At 36.6% G+C, this 14,122-nt stretch overlaps 2 protein-coding genes across 2 annotated transcripts; one reads left to right on the top strand and one right to left on the bottom strand.

Annotated features, from left to right (window-relative positions):
- Window positions 1-8,177: 8,177 nt before the first annotated feature.
- On the top strand, window positions 8,178-10,957 carry LOC116144346 (GDSL esterase/lipase 7-like). The gene is made up of 5 exons (XM_031429801.1): window positions 8,178-8,433; window positions 8,593-8,720; window positions 8,934-9,182; window positions 10,120-10,372; window positions 10,737-10,957. The coding sequence occupies exons 1-5, from the start codon at window positions 8,178-8,180 to the stop codon at window positions 10,955-10,957; spliced, it is 1,107 nt and encodes a 368-aa protein (XP_031285661.1).
- Window positions 10,958-11,661: 704 nt separating this feature from the next.
- LOC116144313 (F-box/kelch-repeat protein At5g15710) lies at window positions 11,662-13,851 on the bottom strand. Its single transcript, XM_031429780.1, has one exon. The coding sequence runs from the start codon at window positions 13,333-13,335 to the stop codon at window positions 12,049-12,051; it is 1,287 nt and encodes a 428-aa protein (XP_031285640.1). The 5' UTR covers window positions 13,336-13,851; the 3' UTR covers window positions 11,662-12,048.
- Between the last annotated feature and the right edge of the window lie 271 nt (window positions 13,852-14,122).

Genomic DNA, 14,122 nt, shown 5'->3' with positions numbered 1-14,122 from the left:
TCATCAGCTCGGTGGAGATCTTTCCAGACTTCTTTGAAGCTTCACAGCTTTTCCCTGCATTAAACGAACAATATCTATAATGAACTGCTATTCAAAGTACTCTTCTTCCACAACCCACAAATTTTTGGCAATTATCAACTAAGAAAAGGATGTAATTAAGTATATAAGAACATTGCACCAAGTATAAGCATTCGATAAAATCCATTTTATAAACAATACGAATCATATACAACTACGATATACAGCATAATATCCTAACCTGCTAGCTATATATATAAACTATACTAAGGCTAAGGCAGACAATAAAGATCTTTGCTTTTCGATCTCAGTTGTGTTTAGGAGGGTGTTGTTTAGGTCCATGATAATCAGAATTGAAAGCTAACAAACCAGCAGTACTACTACTGTATCCTCAATTTTTGTTCTACACAATATCTCCTCCTCCCTCAAAGTCACATTTTCATCAGAACGAGTTGTAGCACCTGAATCTCTGGTTCTTCCTTTGCTGAGCATCATCATCCTTTTCAACTTTTCCCCAGACACTTTGTGTTTCAGCCATTTTCCTTCCTTGTAGCCTCAGTTTCCTCATGTTGATGCTAGCAACACCGTGAACAAGTTCCTGCATGTAAACATTTGTGCTTTGACAATCAAACGACCTTCACAACCACCAAATTAAAAAAAAGACGAACTATTGATGTTATAACATCAGCAGTAAACAAGCCTATACCTCTCGAGAAGAACAATATACCCTTGACTACTCCCAGAAGCCCGCCAGTAGCTTTGTCATCTACGAAAAGAGAAGAAACAAAGACAATATAAGCTTCATTCAACAACATTGATGAAAAAATTAGTGAAGCAATCTAATCAGACATACCTTGATGAGCAAGTACAGAAGCCATAAGGAGAAGCCCTAGAATTAGCTTAAAACCTGAAGTGCATCATTTGAATTTGATTCTGTTTTGTTTGAGTGTGTCTATTGTTCAACAACATAAAAGAGAGGAACCTTGAAAACGCTAGAGTGGGTTTTATAGGAGAGTTCAAAGCAAGTCAAAGCTAGGGTTCCGACACCTAGATACCTACATAAAATATTACTGCTCCTGACTGCAGCAGAAACTATATCAATATTTATTACTTAATAAATGTATTATCTAATAAAAAAATCAATGAAAAATATGTTCTTCCTCCACTTGAATGTGTTTCATGAGTTGAATGACCAGAAATATACAGTTCTCGAGGTGTGTTTGAATTGAATGAAAATTATATATATAAGTTGCCATGCTGCATGATGCAACTAACACAACAAGCCCATTAATTTAATTACTGAACATTAATCTAGGGTTTTCTGCATCCATATATATCATAAAATGAAGAAATTTCAATTGCAGGACCACAAAGCAAAAACCCTTCTGCAAATGGAGCGCTTTTCGAGAATTTCTCAATTTTCTAATGAATTTTTAAGCTCTATACCAACTGGCGTAGCCTTGGCATGTCTATCGCTGGCTCTTTTGCATTTGAAAAAATAATTAATATTCAGTTAAACTTAATTAATTCATAGCTAGTTCCTATATGTAGTCAAGTCTAACTAATTTTCATGAAACTCATGCTTTTCAGTCTTATTGTTATTAATTGAACAAAATCTGGCTTAATTTCGTTATAATATAATTGAACAGTGGCTTAGCAGCAGGTGGGGATATTTAGATATATAATTGGTCAATCCTGGCAAAGGTCTCAGTCAGAGATTCGGTTTTCAGTTCAAATTTTACAAATAATAAGTAAAAGAATGTTAATATAACTATATGGATTCAGTAATTTCCTGGTTCCCTTTAGTGTTCAGGCAAAATTCTTCTGAACAAATTAAGAACTAGCTACACAGTGGAATCTTTCTGCTGATCACCAAATTGGGTGTTCTAATCTTAGAATTGAAGTTGCTAAGAAGGGAAAACTTACTCTTCCCAAATTAAAAAAAAAAATACAAAAGATAAAGGAAACAGATATGCTTGTGACACGAAGAGAATATATAGTATTGTGTTTGTCACTGAGAGTGGTTTGGTTTAATGAAATGAAGTTAATTACCCGGCTAGTAGTTCCAAGGTCCAGAGAATTAGTTTAGATATACATAAACTGTTCCAGACACCTCTGATCATAAAAAAAAAAATAAAGTTAATTACTTGGTTGGTAGTTTAAGGGTCTCAATGATATTAAAGTATACGTAAACTAGTTCGGATATCTTCTCATTAAAAAAAAAAAAAAATTGAGGCGGCGGTGGTAAATGGGAAAACATAGTTCCCAAAGAAGAGCATGAGCATGAAATTAAGAGAAATGTAACATGGGAAGCAAGTGATTACGCATAGAATTACTAAATCAAACCATCTTTATTAACTATTTAATAACCTAAACTTTTGTGTTTGCATTTTAGAACACGAGGGCGTGTCCTCCAACTTACTGCTCTCTTTTCGTCTCTTTATTAATTAGTCGGTTAATTAATATTTTTATATTAATTTAACATTTTTATTTACAGTAATAACTATTTTAACATCGAGTTGTAATTTTTGACCAAATATGAACGTAAAAAGTAACAAACATTTATGATAATTAAATATTTTTATAACAACTTTGTCAACTCTATTCCTGCATTTATACAAACTTCAGTTAAATAACTACCCAAAAAAAAAAAAAAAATACAATTTTCTCACTCAAAGTTTATATTTCGTTAATACCTAAAGCCGATTTCAGCTACGAAAATTCTCTTCGTCACCACCATTTGAACCTTCAGTATCTTCTCTATAAAACCTTTCTCACTCCGACATTTGATTTCTTGCCAATTGCCAACCACTGTAAAACTAGGGTTTTATGTTCTTAACTAATTTCCAGTTGATTCCGGTGACGAATATTCAATCGGTCACCATCATTCAATCTACCGGCCTCCACTCTACTAAACTGCTCTTACCCTAGCTCATAGTAACTCACCGAACTACGATTGAGAAAATGAAATGTATTTTTAACCTCCAGTCTTTTTTTACAAAACTTCTCTCACTCCGACACCTGATTTCTCGCTAATTACTAACCACCAAAAATCTAGGGTTTTCTATTCTTAGCTAATTTCTAATTGATTTTAGCGACCAATATTCAATCGGTCACCACTATTATATATATCGGCCTCCACTCTACAAAACTCTTTTTATCCTAACTTTTAGTAACTCACCGAACTATGGCTGAGAAAATAAAGTGTATTTAAGATATTCACCAAATATAAATTTTGGCTAAAAAAGTAGTATCTTAAAACTTTCTGGTGGGAAAGTGTCATTAAGGCAAACCTTGAGTGAGAAAGTCGTTTACTCAATACTTTTAATGGATATTTGTATCAACTCTCAAATGTAAATCTTGCACGTATCAACTGTTGCTTTTATTTTATGTAAATAATTAATATCTTTTGTGGTACTCAGGTTTCGCAGATATATATGAATCAATCCAGTTGTATGGACAAAAATGAATGAAACAAAGTAATATCTTCTTGATTGAAGTATAAAATCTCAAAGTATTCATTCCTCACTTCAATGCATAAAAAAGATACATGGAATTAGAGAGCCATTTTGTTACAAGATAAAGCTCTTCAGGAAGAAGAGCATCACAAACGAGATATCGACACATGGACATCAGTAGTATGGCTCCATTTACCAATGTCATGTCTTCAATATTAATGATTTTCCAATGGTATTAATTAATTACTAGTAGTAATCTTAATCCACTACTAATTACAAAAGATGATTAATTTCTATAATAATCTTTTTGTGCTCTTAAAAAGGGACTTGGTGGAGTTTGATGTGCAAAAGAAGTGAAAATATGTTCTCTCTTTAAGGACATTGTCACATGTATACTATATAGTATATACTATAATTTACTAATCATGCTCAATTGGGTGTACGTGTTATTGTCAAGAACAAATATTGGAGAACCCAAGAAAGATTCCTTTTACATGATCAACTTTGGTCTTTAGGATTTAATTGTGTTTATATCTTAATTTAATTGGTAAATTATATAAATATGTAGTTCTTCAAAATTATCATATCCATTCACCATGAAATTTAAATGACTGTTTTAGTAAATTTGTTCTTCCTTTTAATATTATTCTTCATTTGTTATAACACAATCTAGCTGTTAAATGAAACAACAACAATAATAATTGTTAATGTCAAACTCCCACATCGGCTATGAGACGAGGGTATTGATCGTTTATATAACACAAGGATATCCTAAAAAACCTAGAGGCGTCTTTTTAAGACAAAACCGTGCAGGCTTATCAACAACCCAGCTTATGGGCCCAAAACAAACAATACCTCTAAAAACCCGCCTATCATGTGGTTGGAGATTAGGCATGGCAATAGGGTGGGGATCTCATTCACCGTACCCATCCCCACCCTCAAAATCATTCCCCAACCCCACCCCATCCTCGTTATGGGGATGACAGGAATTTCCCTTTCCCGCCCCAAAGGGGAATGTTGGAGGCCCATCCCCGCCCCATTAATTTTATATAAACATAAATTAATTTGAGCATTACCAAACACAATAGTTAATTCTTTTCTATATTACAAACACTTAAATTAATCGTTTAAACATAATTAATTATACATAAATATGGGTCAGGGTTTGTTCTTGTTCAATTGTTTAGGGTGAGGGAAATTAGGAAAATATGGGTTTATATAGGTAAGATAATTGTGTAATTAGGTGAAATATAGGGATATTAGTGAAAAGTAAATATATATATACATTTTTTTAATTTTATATATTATATACGGGGCAGGGCGGGTCAGAGGAAAGGCATCACCCACCCCCACCCCATCCCCGAGGACGGGGATTAAAACACCCCTCACCCCCGCCCCTATCCCCAAAAAAATCGGGGCTTCCCTGCCCCATATAGGGCGGGGCGGGACGGGTCCCCGAAATCTCGGGGAACATTGTCATGCCTATTGGAGATGACATAACAACAACTGGCGCTAGAAGGAGGGCCCGAGTTTACCTAGGGTAACTGTGTCGATTTATACCCACGCCAAACTTCCCAAACCCCTCGTCTGAAGGGCTGTGTTGATATCAAACTCTCACATTAATAATAATAATAATAATAAAAGTTAATGCCATATATAACGTTTAATTAAATAATAAAAATTTTCTAAGATTTAGAAATAACAAAAATCGGCCTACCTTAAATTAAATGATGAGAGGGTACTTCGATAAATATTTGTTAACTCTTAATAGTATATGTTATACAACAAAGCTATGGACACCGAAAATTTTACACCGAAAATGTGTACCGACCTACGTGTACCCCTGATTCAGACCATGCCTGATTTTTCTATAATTATTTTTCTAATGAACGGCCGTCCATCAAATATGGATGGTCGTTCACTCACATGAACCCCTGTCCATATTATATGGACGGGGGTCCATTTACTATGGACGAGCGTCCCCATTTAAAGGACGCCCGTCCATAAATAAAATATGAAAATAAAATAAAAAAAATTTGGAAAAAAAAAAAAAGAACGTTTGGATGGGCGTCCATTCCTAATGGACACCCGTCCATTATTTTGGTTTCTACAAATTAAAGAAAAACTTTGGATGGGACTGGCGTCTGTAAGGAATGGACGCACGTCCATTACTTACGTTTTTAAAAATAAAAGAAAAACTTACAGTTTCACGCAAGGCTGATGGGTTTGTGATCGCCAATGCAGTCAGGAAGTGTTCGTTAGTTACAGCCATTGAATTCAACACCTCACATCACTTGTCTCATCCTCTAAGCAATGACATCCATTTTCTCCCGGATACATTGAAGGGCCGCTTCAGTACAGAGAGCAGCAAGATCTGCTCCCACATAACCATGGGTATCTCTTGAAAGTCTTTCAAGATCAACCTAAAACATGCCATCAAATAAGAATGTCACTATCCCAAAGAAAAAAGACATAAAATGATTTATAAAAGACAATGAGATGAAGCAGATAAGAGTCCTACATCTTCCATGCTTTTAGCACCTTTTTATTGTGAGAGCCCCCTCATCTTGGACCATGGGCTATCCCCAGTCTTGGCCTACTGCGGTCTCATGGGCTTTCCACATGCGCCCCATCATCTTGGGCCCCACTCATAGGAATATCCCCACCCCTACAAGTGAGTTTCTTTCGCCTTCCCTACCTCTCGAACACAAGACCTGCAGGCTAAGTACTTGTGACAAGAGATGTGAGTACCATGAGGCTAGCTGTCACAAGTACTTAGCCTGCAGGTCTTGTGTTCGAGAGGTGGGGAAGGCGAAAGAAACCCACTTGCAGGAGTGGGGATATTCCTATGAGTGGGGCTCAAGATGATGGGGTGCATGTGAAAAGCCCATGAGGCCGCAGTAGGCCAAGACTAGGATAGCCCATGGTCCAAGATGAGGGGGCTCTCACAATAAAAAACAAAAGTTTATAATTATATTTTTAATTTAAGGTAAGAGAATGAGAAGTTTTGAATATTTTAAAGCATCCATGACCATGAATACGATCAAGCTCTGGTTCAGTCTCAGTTTCATCCTTCTCTTTGTGTGACATGCAGTTAATCATGGTTCAAGAATTGCGTAGCAAGTTGGAGCAATGGAGACGCTGTTCTCCAGATTGAGATCCCTCAAAAATCCTAATGACCTTTGTAAAAAGGTAATTCCATGGAGGCAAGAGTTTAAGATTTTCGGGGAAGTCAGTAGCGATGAAGACAATAAGGATAAGCTACAGAACTTCAACCAGGATGCAAACGTACTAGACTGGCTGGAGGACGTCAAAAAGTTGGTTGATGATGTGCAAGAGATACTGCATGAGATTGCTATCACTGGAAAGAGTTCACAAAAGCGTGGCTTCCTTGCTCGTTGTTGCAATCCAGTAGCTGATATTGCATTTACTGATACTCGTCGAATTGATAATGCAAGTAAGCGAATCCATATACTCAAGAAAAGAATGAAAGACACTGGATTGAAAGTGAGATACGAACACTTCCTAACTGCATTGGCGATCTCAAACCCATCAGTCTCGCGTGAAACTGTAATTTTTTCTTTTATTTTTAAAAACGTTAGTAATGGACGAGCGTCCATTCCTTACGGACGCCCGTCCCATCCAAAGTTTTTCTTTAATTTGTAGAAACCAAAATAATGGAATGGACGCCCGTCCAAACGTTCTTTTTTTTTTTTTTAAAGTATGGACGGGTGTCCATTCCTAATGGACGCCCGTCCAAAATTTATGGACGGCCGTCCCCAAAGTTTTTTTTTTCATATTTTATTTATGGATTGGCGTTCTTTAAATGGAGACGTCCGTCCGTAGTAAATGGACCCCCATCCATATCCATCCATATAATATGGACGGGGGTCCATGTGAATGAACGGCCGTTCATATTTGATAGACGGCCGTTCAATAGAAAAATAATTATAGAAAAATCAAGCGTGGTGTGAATCAGGGATACACGTAGGCTGATACACATTTTCGGTACAAAATTTTCGATGTCTGTAGCTTTGTTGATATGTTATAATGGCTCATTAAACAGTTCACTAACGATTAAGATTATTGGTATTTCACGAACCTTAAAAAAAAAAAAAAAAAAAAAAAAAAAAAATAGCCTTGTAGGCATTATCCGGCCATTGTTATATTAAAGTCTTCCTCTTTAATGAAGAATGACCAACGGTCACGAAAACTGTGAAGATTTGGCCAACTGTTTGACTGTTAAAATGTAAGTTGAAGGAGCCTAACTTGCCCAACTTTGCTTTAGCCCATGTCGCATTGCTCATTCACCCATCCTGTTACCTGTACAAGTCCTTGAAGTCAAGCCCAATTGTCACTTGCCATCACCATTAATATGCCAACTCCTTACCAGAAGCCTAAACTTTACTATTGTCTAGACTCTGGAACACAATCCCATACGTAACACCTTGTGAAAACTACAATTGAGATTGAAAGGAAAGCATAGGAAAAGTTTTTTTTTTTTTTTTTTGAAAAAAAAAAAAAAAAACTACACTGAACTGGCAAGAGCACAAGTTTTTTAACAGTCTAAAGTAAATACAGATTAAAAACTGAGAGTAACAGGTAACAACCCAGTATGGCCATGAACTATTCTAGTTTGCTGTACATTTATAATATATGTTCATGGCCAACTTATCTTCGGTAAGGAGAGAAAACAAAGTTATGGAGAAACATAATGAGAGTGTTGCTATATTCATTCTTTGCATTGGGATTATAGAGCTTGTTGGGCATGCTCATGGCCAATCAAGAACTACTCCTCTAACACCAGCTATGTTCATCTTTGGTGACTCTTTGATAGACTCTGGAAACAACAATTACATGCCAACAATTGCACGAGCAAACTATTTCCCTTATGGGATAGATTTTGGCCGTCCAACCGGCCGATTCTGCAACGGTCTTACAGCTGCTGATTATATAGGTACTCCTAAAAGTATATTTACATTGTTAATCTTGAAAGAGAACTAGGGTTATCTACATATATTATGTTATTTGAGTAGTGATCTGTTAGCATAAAGGATTTTGGCTCTTTAACCAACTGTTCATAACATTCTTCTCCTTTTTTTTACAAAACTTGGAGCTCGATACCTTGGTTTGCCATTGATTCCACCGTATCTATCTCCACTGTCAAAAGGAAGAAACATCTTGAGGGGACTCAACTATGCATCTGCTGCAGCTGGCATTCTAGACGAGACCGGGCAAACTTATGTAAGTTTCTTACATTCACTTCATAGAAAAGGACTAGTTGAGTTATGAGAATAGCACAATATATCCATATTCTACTACTTTCAGATCAAACAACCAGCAGATTTTTAAAGCAAATATTTTTTATTTTATAAGGAGAAATTTTTTTTTAAAAAAGGGTAAAAAAAAACACTTAAGTTCTTATACTTTTGCGAATTTGGATATAACTTCTTTCAGGGAGCAAGGACATCCCTTAATGGACAGATTTTGCAATTTGGGGCCACTATCAGCCTGGACCTACAATCATTTTTCCAAAATCCTAATGAGCTGACCCAGTACATTTGCAAATCAGTATTCTTCATTGGTATAGGCAGCAACGACTATATCAACAATTATCTCAAGCCAAACAGGTATCCCAGCAGCCAAACCTATAGTGAAGAAGGTTTTGCAGATCTGCTAATCAATACCCTCTCGATCCAATTATCGGTAGGTCATCGTACCATAAACATATAGTGTGTATGTTCATATGTGCATGTGCTTTTTCTCTTATATCATATTTCTATATATAAGTCAGTTAAATTAAGAAGGTAGTGGAAAAAGTATAACTTAACAAATCACAAATTTATGAAAGAATTAGGATCTACATTGATTTTGAGAACAACAATGCTCTTATTGAAAAAACAGCATGTGACTTCAAATCCACCAAATCCCAATACATGCACTTTCTCAAGACTATTGTGTAAATAAACATCACAGAGCCCTGAAGGAAAAATATGGATGGAAAGCAAACCAAAACATACCTGAAATCATCAGAAGTAAGCATATATAAATCTTCAGACGTAATCTAGATAGAGTTCATTGAAAGGAATGGCCTGAATTGACTAATTAAGTGACTGTCATCTAGTTAAACTGCATTTACTCGTCCCATATCACCAATTACACATCTTGGCAAAAACCTGCAAGTGAAAGAAAGAGATGGGAAGCGAATCATACAAATCCACATTTGTTAACTATGAATTTATTATCCTCAAGCATCTCTTCCATCTGTTTTTTTATTATTTTTTTTTATTTTATTTATTTATCAGGTTAATTGTGCTCAGGCCCAATGCAAACCCACCCAAAACATAGCACTTCATACTGTGTAAGACTCAACCACTAAAACTAGGATTAGGAATGTAAGAAAACCTAGTCCAAAATTACAATGAAACGCAGTGGCCAAACATATAGACCATGACAAAACTCTAGAAAGCAAAGAAGAATTAACAAGTTACTAAAGAAAAATACTATATTTCCAATTAAGGTTTTCAACTGTTCAAACGGAAAATAAACATGAGCCCTGATAAAAAAAAAATTAAAAAATTAAAAAAGAAAGAAAGCACTGCTCAAATCTTAGCACTAAAAAAGTTGTGCCTCTTTATTGTAGACATTGTACAGGTTAGGTGCGAGAAAAATGGTTGTAGTTGGAGTTGGACCACTCGGGTGCATACCCGATCAGTTATCTACAGCAAATGGCAACAACAGCTGCGTCAAGCAGGTCAACAACTTGGCTGCCATGTTCAACAGCCGTCTCATTCAGCTTGTCGACACTCTCAATGCCACTCTCCCAGGCTCTTTCTTCATTTATCAAAACACCTATGATCTCATCTATGACATGGTCACTAATCCTTCTAGATACGGTAACCACCACAATCCTCTATAGAATAGTCCTTAATGAAAGAATCTTTTGTCATAAGAGTAGCAGGCTATATATTACTAGAATAGTTATAAGACCGATCACAACATCATATCTTGAAGTAATGCATTAACCATCCAATCAAAACATAACTCTTCCAAAATTAAAAATAGAATTGCCATTGTAACTTCTAGTTATCTTTTGGGGCTTGATTACTAATTCGGATGTATTTACTATAACAGCCGCATAGAAACACTATACACTATGGTAGCAGCTATCACCTAGATTGTCCAGGCACCCAATCAAGCTCTTTTAGATCTCCAAATGCAAGACTTTTTATCTAAACTCTGGTGAAAACTGATTTTCAGGGTTTGTGGTGCCAAACAGAGCTTGTTGTGGTAATGGGAGATATGGAGGGAATCTTACCTGCCTTCCCCTGCAGCAACCATGTGCTAACAGAAATCAATACATCTTCTGGGATCCTTTCCATCCAACCCAAGCTGTCAATGCAATTGTAGCTAAGAGCTGCTACGGCAAGTCTGCAACCAAATGTTATCCTATAAGCATAGACCACCTGGCACAACTATAGAGAGGGGAAAAAGAAAAAAGAAGAAAATCCATTGTGGTAGAAACCTCCAATTCAATTGGTAATCTAATTTTCATGTGGATGATGCCACTGAGAACTGGTATTTCATATGGCATAACCATTTTGTCTTGTCAAAAGCTTCTCAAAACCTAATCTGCATATCGTCTCAAATTCTTGAATCTTGCCCAAGTAAGATATTTGGGGTTGGTCTAACTATGAAATAGATGGCATGATCAAAAGACAATATCATCATTTATTAGCAAAAAGAGACACAACAAGACATCCTAGTTGTGGAGCACACGCTACCAAGCTAGTTGAGAAACTACTGCAATCAAAAAGAGTAAGGTTGATTCAATCTGAAGTACCATTTCCAAGACAAACTATAATAGAAGCTAAGTCAAAATACTCTGCCTGTGATTCAAACATGTCCACAACAGACTATTTCTTCTAACTACTAACAATAGGAATGCTGACAGTGCGAATTGCAATTTGTGCAAGACAAACTGCCGTGCAGGTTAACAATTTTAGAAAAGGAGCAAAAGTTCTAAACTCATACACGCGATAATGGATTTTTTTGAAAGAGAAAACGCACTACAACAACTCAAACGACAAAGTTGGACAAGCTAAACAAACAAGGATCAATGCCACACAATCATATAATGTGCCAAGATGAATAACTAATGGGTAAGGAAGTTATAATAGTTCAATATATGCAACTCGCAAAAAGTGTACAAAAATTAAGAAATGTTATTTTTTCCACAATTGTTCCCCAAACATCACCAGCCATGGTGTACATCCTTTTTCAATCCCATCACTATTCAAGTTATCAAGTACAACAGTGCCCAATATACAGAGCCACAGTACACATGATATCGATCTTTTCTATAAACAAAAACTGCTCCCAAGGGCTGCAGCGTGCAAAACCCGCTGAATTTGAATCATAAATCAGCTAATAAGCATAGAGCACCTTATAAAAATTTGTACACAGATCAAAGGTGGCTTTAGTGAAATAAGAGATAAGAAATGAAGATAATGCGCCCCATAAATCTCTCTGTAGAATGCAAAATGGAAGCCGTCAAGCTAAAATTTCCTTGTCAGCCTGTGGAAGCATCAAATCTTGGCTCATAAAAACAGACCTGGCTGTTGTATGACTGCAGAGCACACCCAGCAATCCAAGACCAACCCTTCTTTTCCACATCATAAAGAAGGCCCTTCCCCTGGTTCCAAGATGTAAAGCAGATCAAATTATCCTGTCCAAAGCACTCAAATCTCTCAGCTGATAGCCTCAGTAAAGCTCGAAAGTACTTTGGTGGCATCCTGCTTATTTCCACCCACATAATTTTCACATGATCCAATTCCCAGATTCTCATACTCTGGAGAGTACTATAAAGACCAATCCTTCCAACTAAAAACAAACGTTTCTGTGTGCCAGCAACCAAATAGCCATCCAGCAAAGACCGTGGGAACTTAGCCGGAATGTGTTCCCAGTAACCTGTGTCTAGCCGATACATCATCAACCCCAGTGGTGAAAGAGTTTCCAAGTATAACCGGGAGTCACAATACGCCATCTTTGAGGAGCAAAGATTAACTGCAGGCATTATCTGGTGGACTGACCATCTGTCAAGTTTTGAATCATACACTTCTGTAGGCAATGACTTATCACCATATATATCACTAGTGGCAATCACTTTGAACGACCGGTCCACGCGATCAACAACCATAATTAACTGTCTTTGCTGATTATGATGCATATTTGGCAATGTCCTCCAAGTTTGGGTGAGCGGATTACAAATTAATGTTCTGAAAGTTAATCCATCAAGCCCAGAAAAACAAACAAGGCCACCTGATGAACCAACCAACCAGAACGCCCACTGAGGCAAAAAAGTAAATGGAATCCTATACCACGTTTTCAATGGCAAGCTAAAAACAGAGCATTGTGGTGTCTGTGAGTTCTTCCAAAATGTAAGAAGACAAGGCCCATGGGATGGCACCTGTGAATGGAATTTAAGAAAACTACAATCCTGAAGAATTGAATTCCAACGTTTACAAACAGAACGAAGCCGAAAGATCATAAACGGAGGAACCCTAGCCAAAATCTCATTTAACAAGTCTTCTGGTAGCATTGCCCAGATGTTATCTTCCATTTGAACATCTGGCTGAACAACTTTACCAAATGTATTAGCTGTCTCCTCATCTAAACCACGAGGTTTAGTCTTAATCACCTTCTGCCTCGACGGGCTAGTATTCCTGGACCCTACACGACCCAAAGGACTCGTATTCCTCGACCCACCACCCCTAATAGGTGACCCTTGCTTAGGACACCTCTCTTGTGAACTAGGTACTCCACACCCAGATTCAGAAACTTGCCCAACACCATCCATACGAAAGTGTCCTCAAAAACCTCAATTAACCCAATACTAGTTCTTAACTAAACACCAATTCTACAATCTTAACTCATAAGTTACAAACCAAAAAGTCTAAACCTTCAAACTCAAATGCTGATTTCAATAAATAATCCAATTAGAACTCTCCTACAATCACCATGTCATATTCACCTAAAGATCCAAACTTTCATCCTCAAATGGTGATCCCATGCACCAAACAACAAAAACCACAAACCAAAATACTAAAACTCAAACATAAATTGCACTAAATTTCACCCCAAATACCCATCAGATCCCCAAATGATACTCTTGTAAATATAAAACGATTCCGTCAACAGATAAAAAGAAAATCAGAAATCAATGTGACAACAAAATAAAAGGTTGAAGCTTTAATGATTTTAGATTGTGGGTTACCTTCGCATTCCACAATATTCTTCCTCAATTCGGCCTTAGTGATCAAATGCTTTACATGGCTCAAGAGAAGTTAAAAAAAGAAAAAAATATATATATATAGAAACGAAACTTTGAAATTAGCGAAGAACCTAACCTCAACACTGTTTCTCTTAACAATTTTTTTTTTCTTTTTGTCTTTATTTGGTAAAATAATTATAAAAGAAATTAAATTCGAGGTATTTTAAAATGTGAGGACCTCTAGACGCCCCTGAGGTTTAGCGAAGCAACTGGAGACCCACATGTTTTCGAATATAACACTTACGCCCTTATATTTTCAGAAATGAACACTTACACCTTTGAAATTGAACGGTGTTTGTAAAAAGTTACTATC

This window comes from Pistacia vera, unplaced genomic scaffold (genome assembly GCF_008641045.1).
Source record: "Pistacia vera cultivar Batoury unplaced genomic scaffold, PisVer_v2 Contig441, whole genome shotgun sequence".
NCBI lineage: Eukaryota > Viridiplantae > Streptophyta > Magnoliopsida > Sapindales > Anacardiaceae > Pistacia > Pistacia vera.
This window is presented reverse-complemented; position numbering and strand designations above follow the sequence as displayed.

Excerpts from the sequence above, each read along its gene's own strand:
- LOC116144313 (XM_031429780.1), bottom strand. The coding sequence starts at position 13,335 with ATGGATGGTGTTGGGCAAGTTTCTGAATCTGGGTGTGGAGTACCTAGT.
- LOC116144346 (XM_031429801.1), top strand. The coding sequence starts at position 8,178 with ATGGAGAAACATAATGAGAGTGTTGCTATATTCATTCTTTGCATTGGG. Across the intron at positions 8,434-8,592 it reads TACAGCTGCTGATTATATAG|CTCGATACCTTGGTTTGCCA; the intron begins GTACTCCTAAAA and ends CAAAACTTGGAG. Across the intron at positions 10,373-10,736 it reads CACTAATCCTTCTAGATACG|GGTTTGTGGTGCCAAACAGA; the intron begins GTAACCACCACA and ends ACTGATTTTCAG.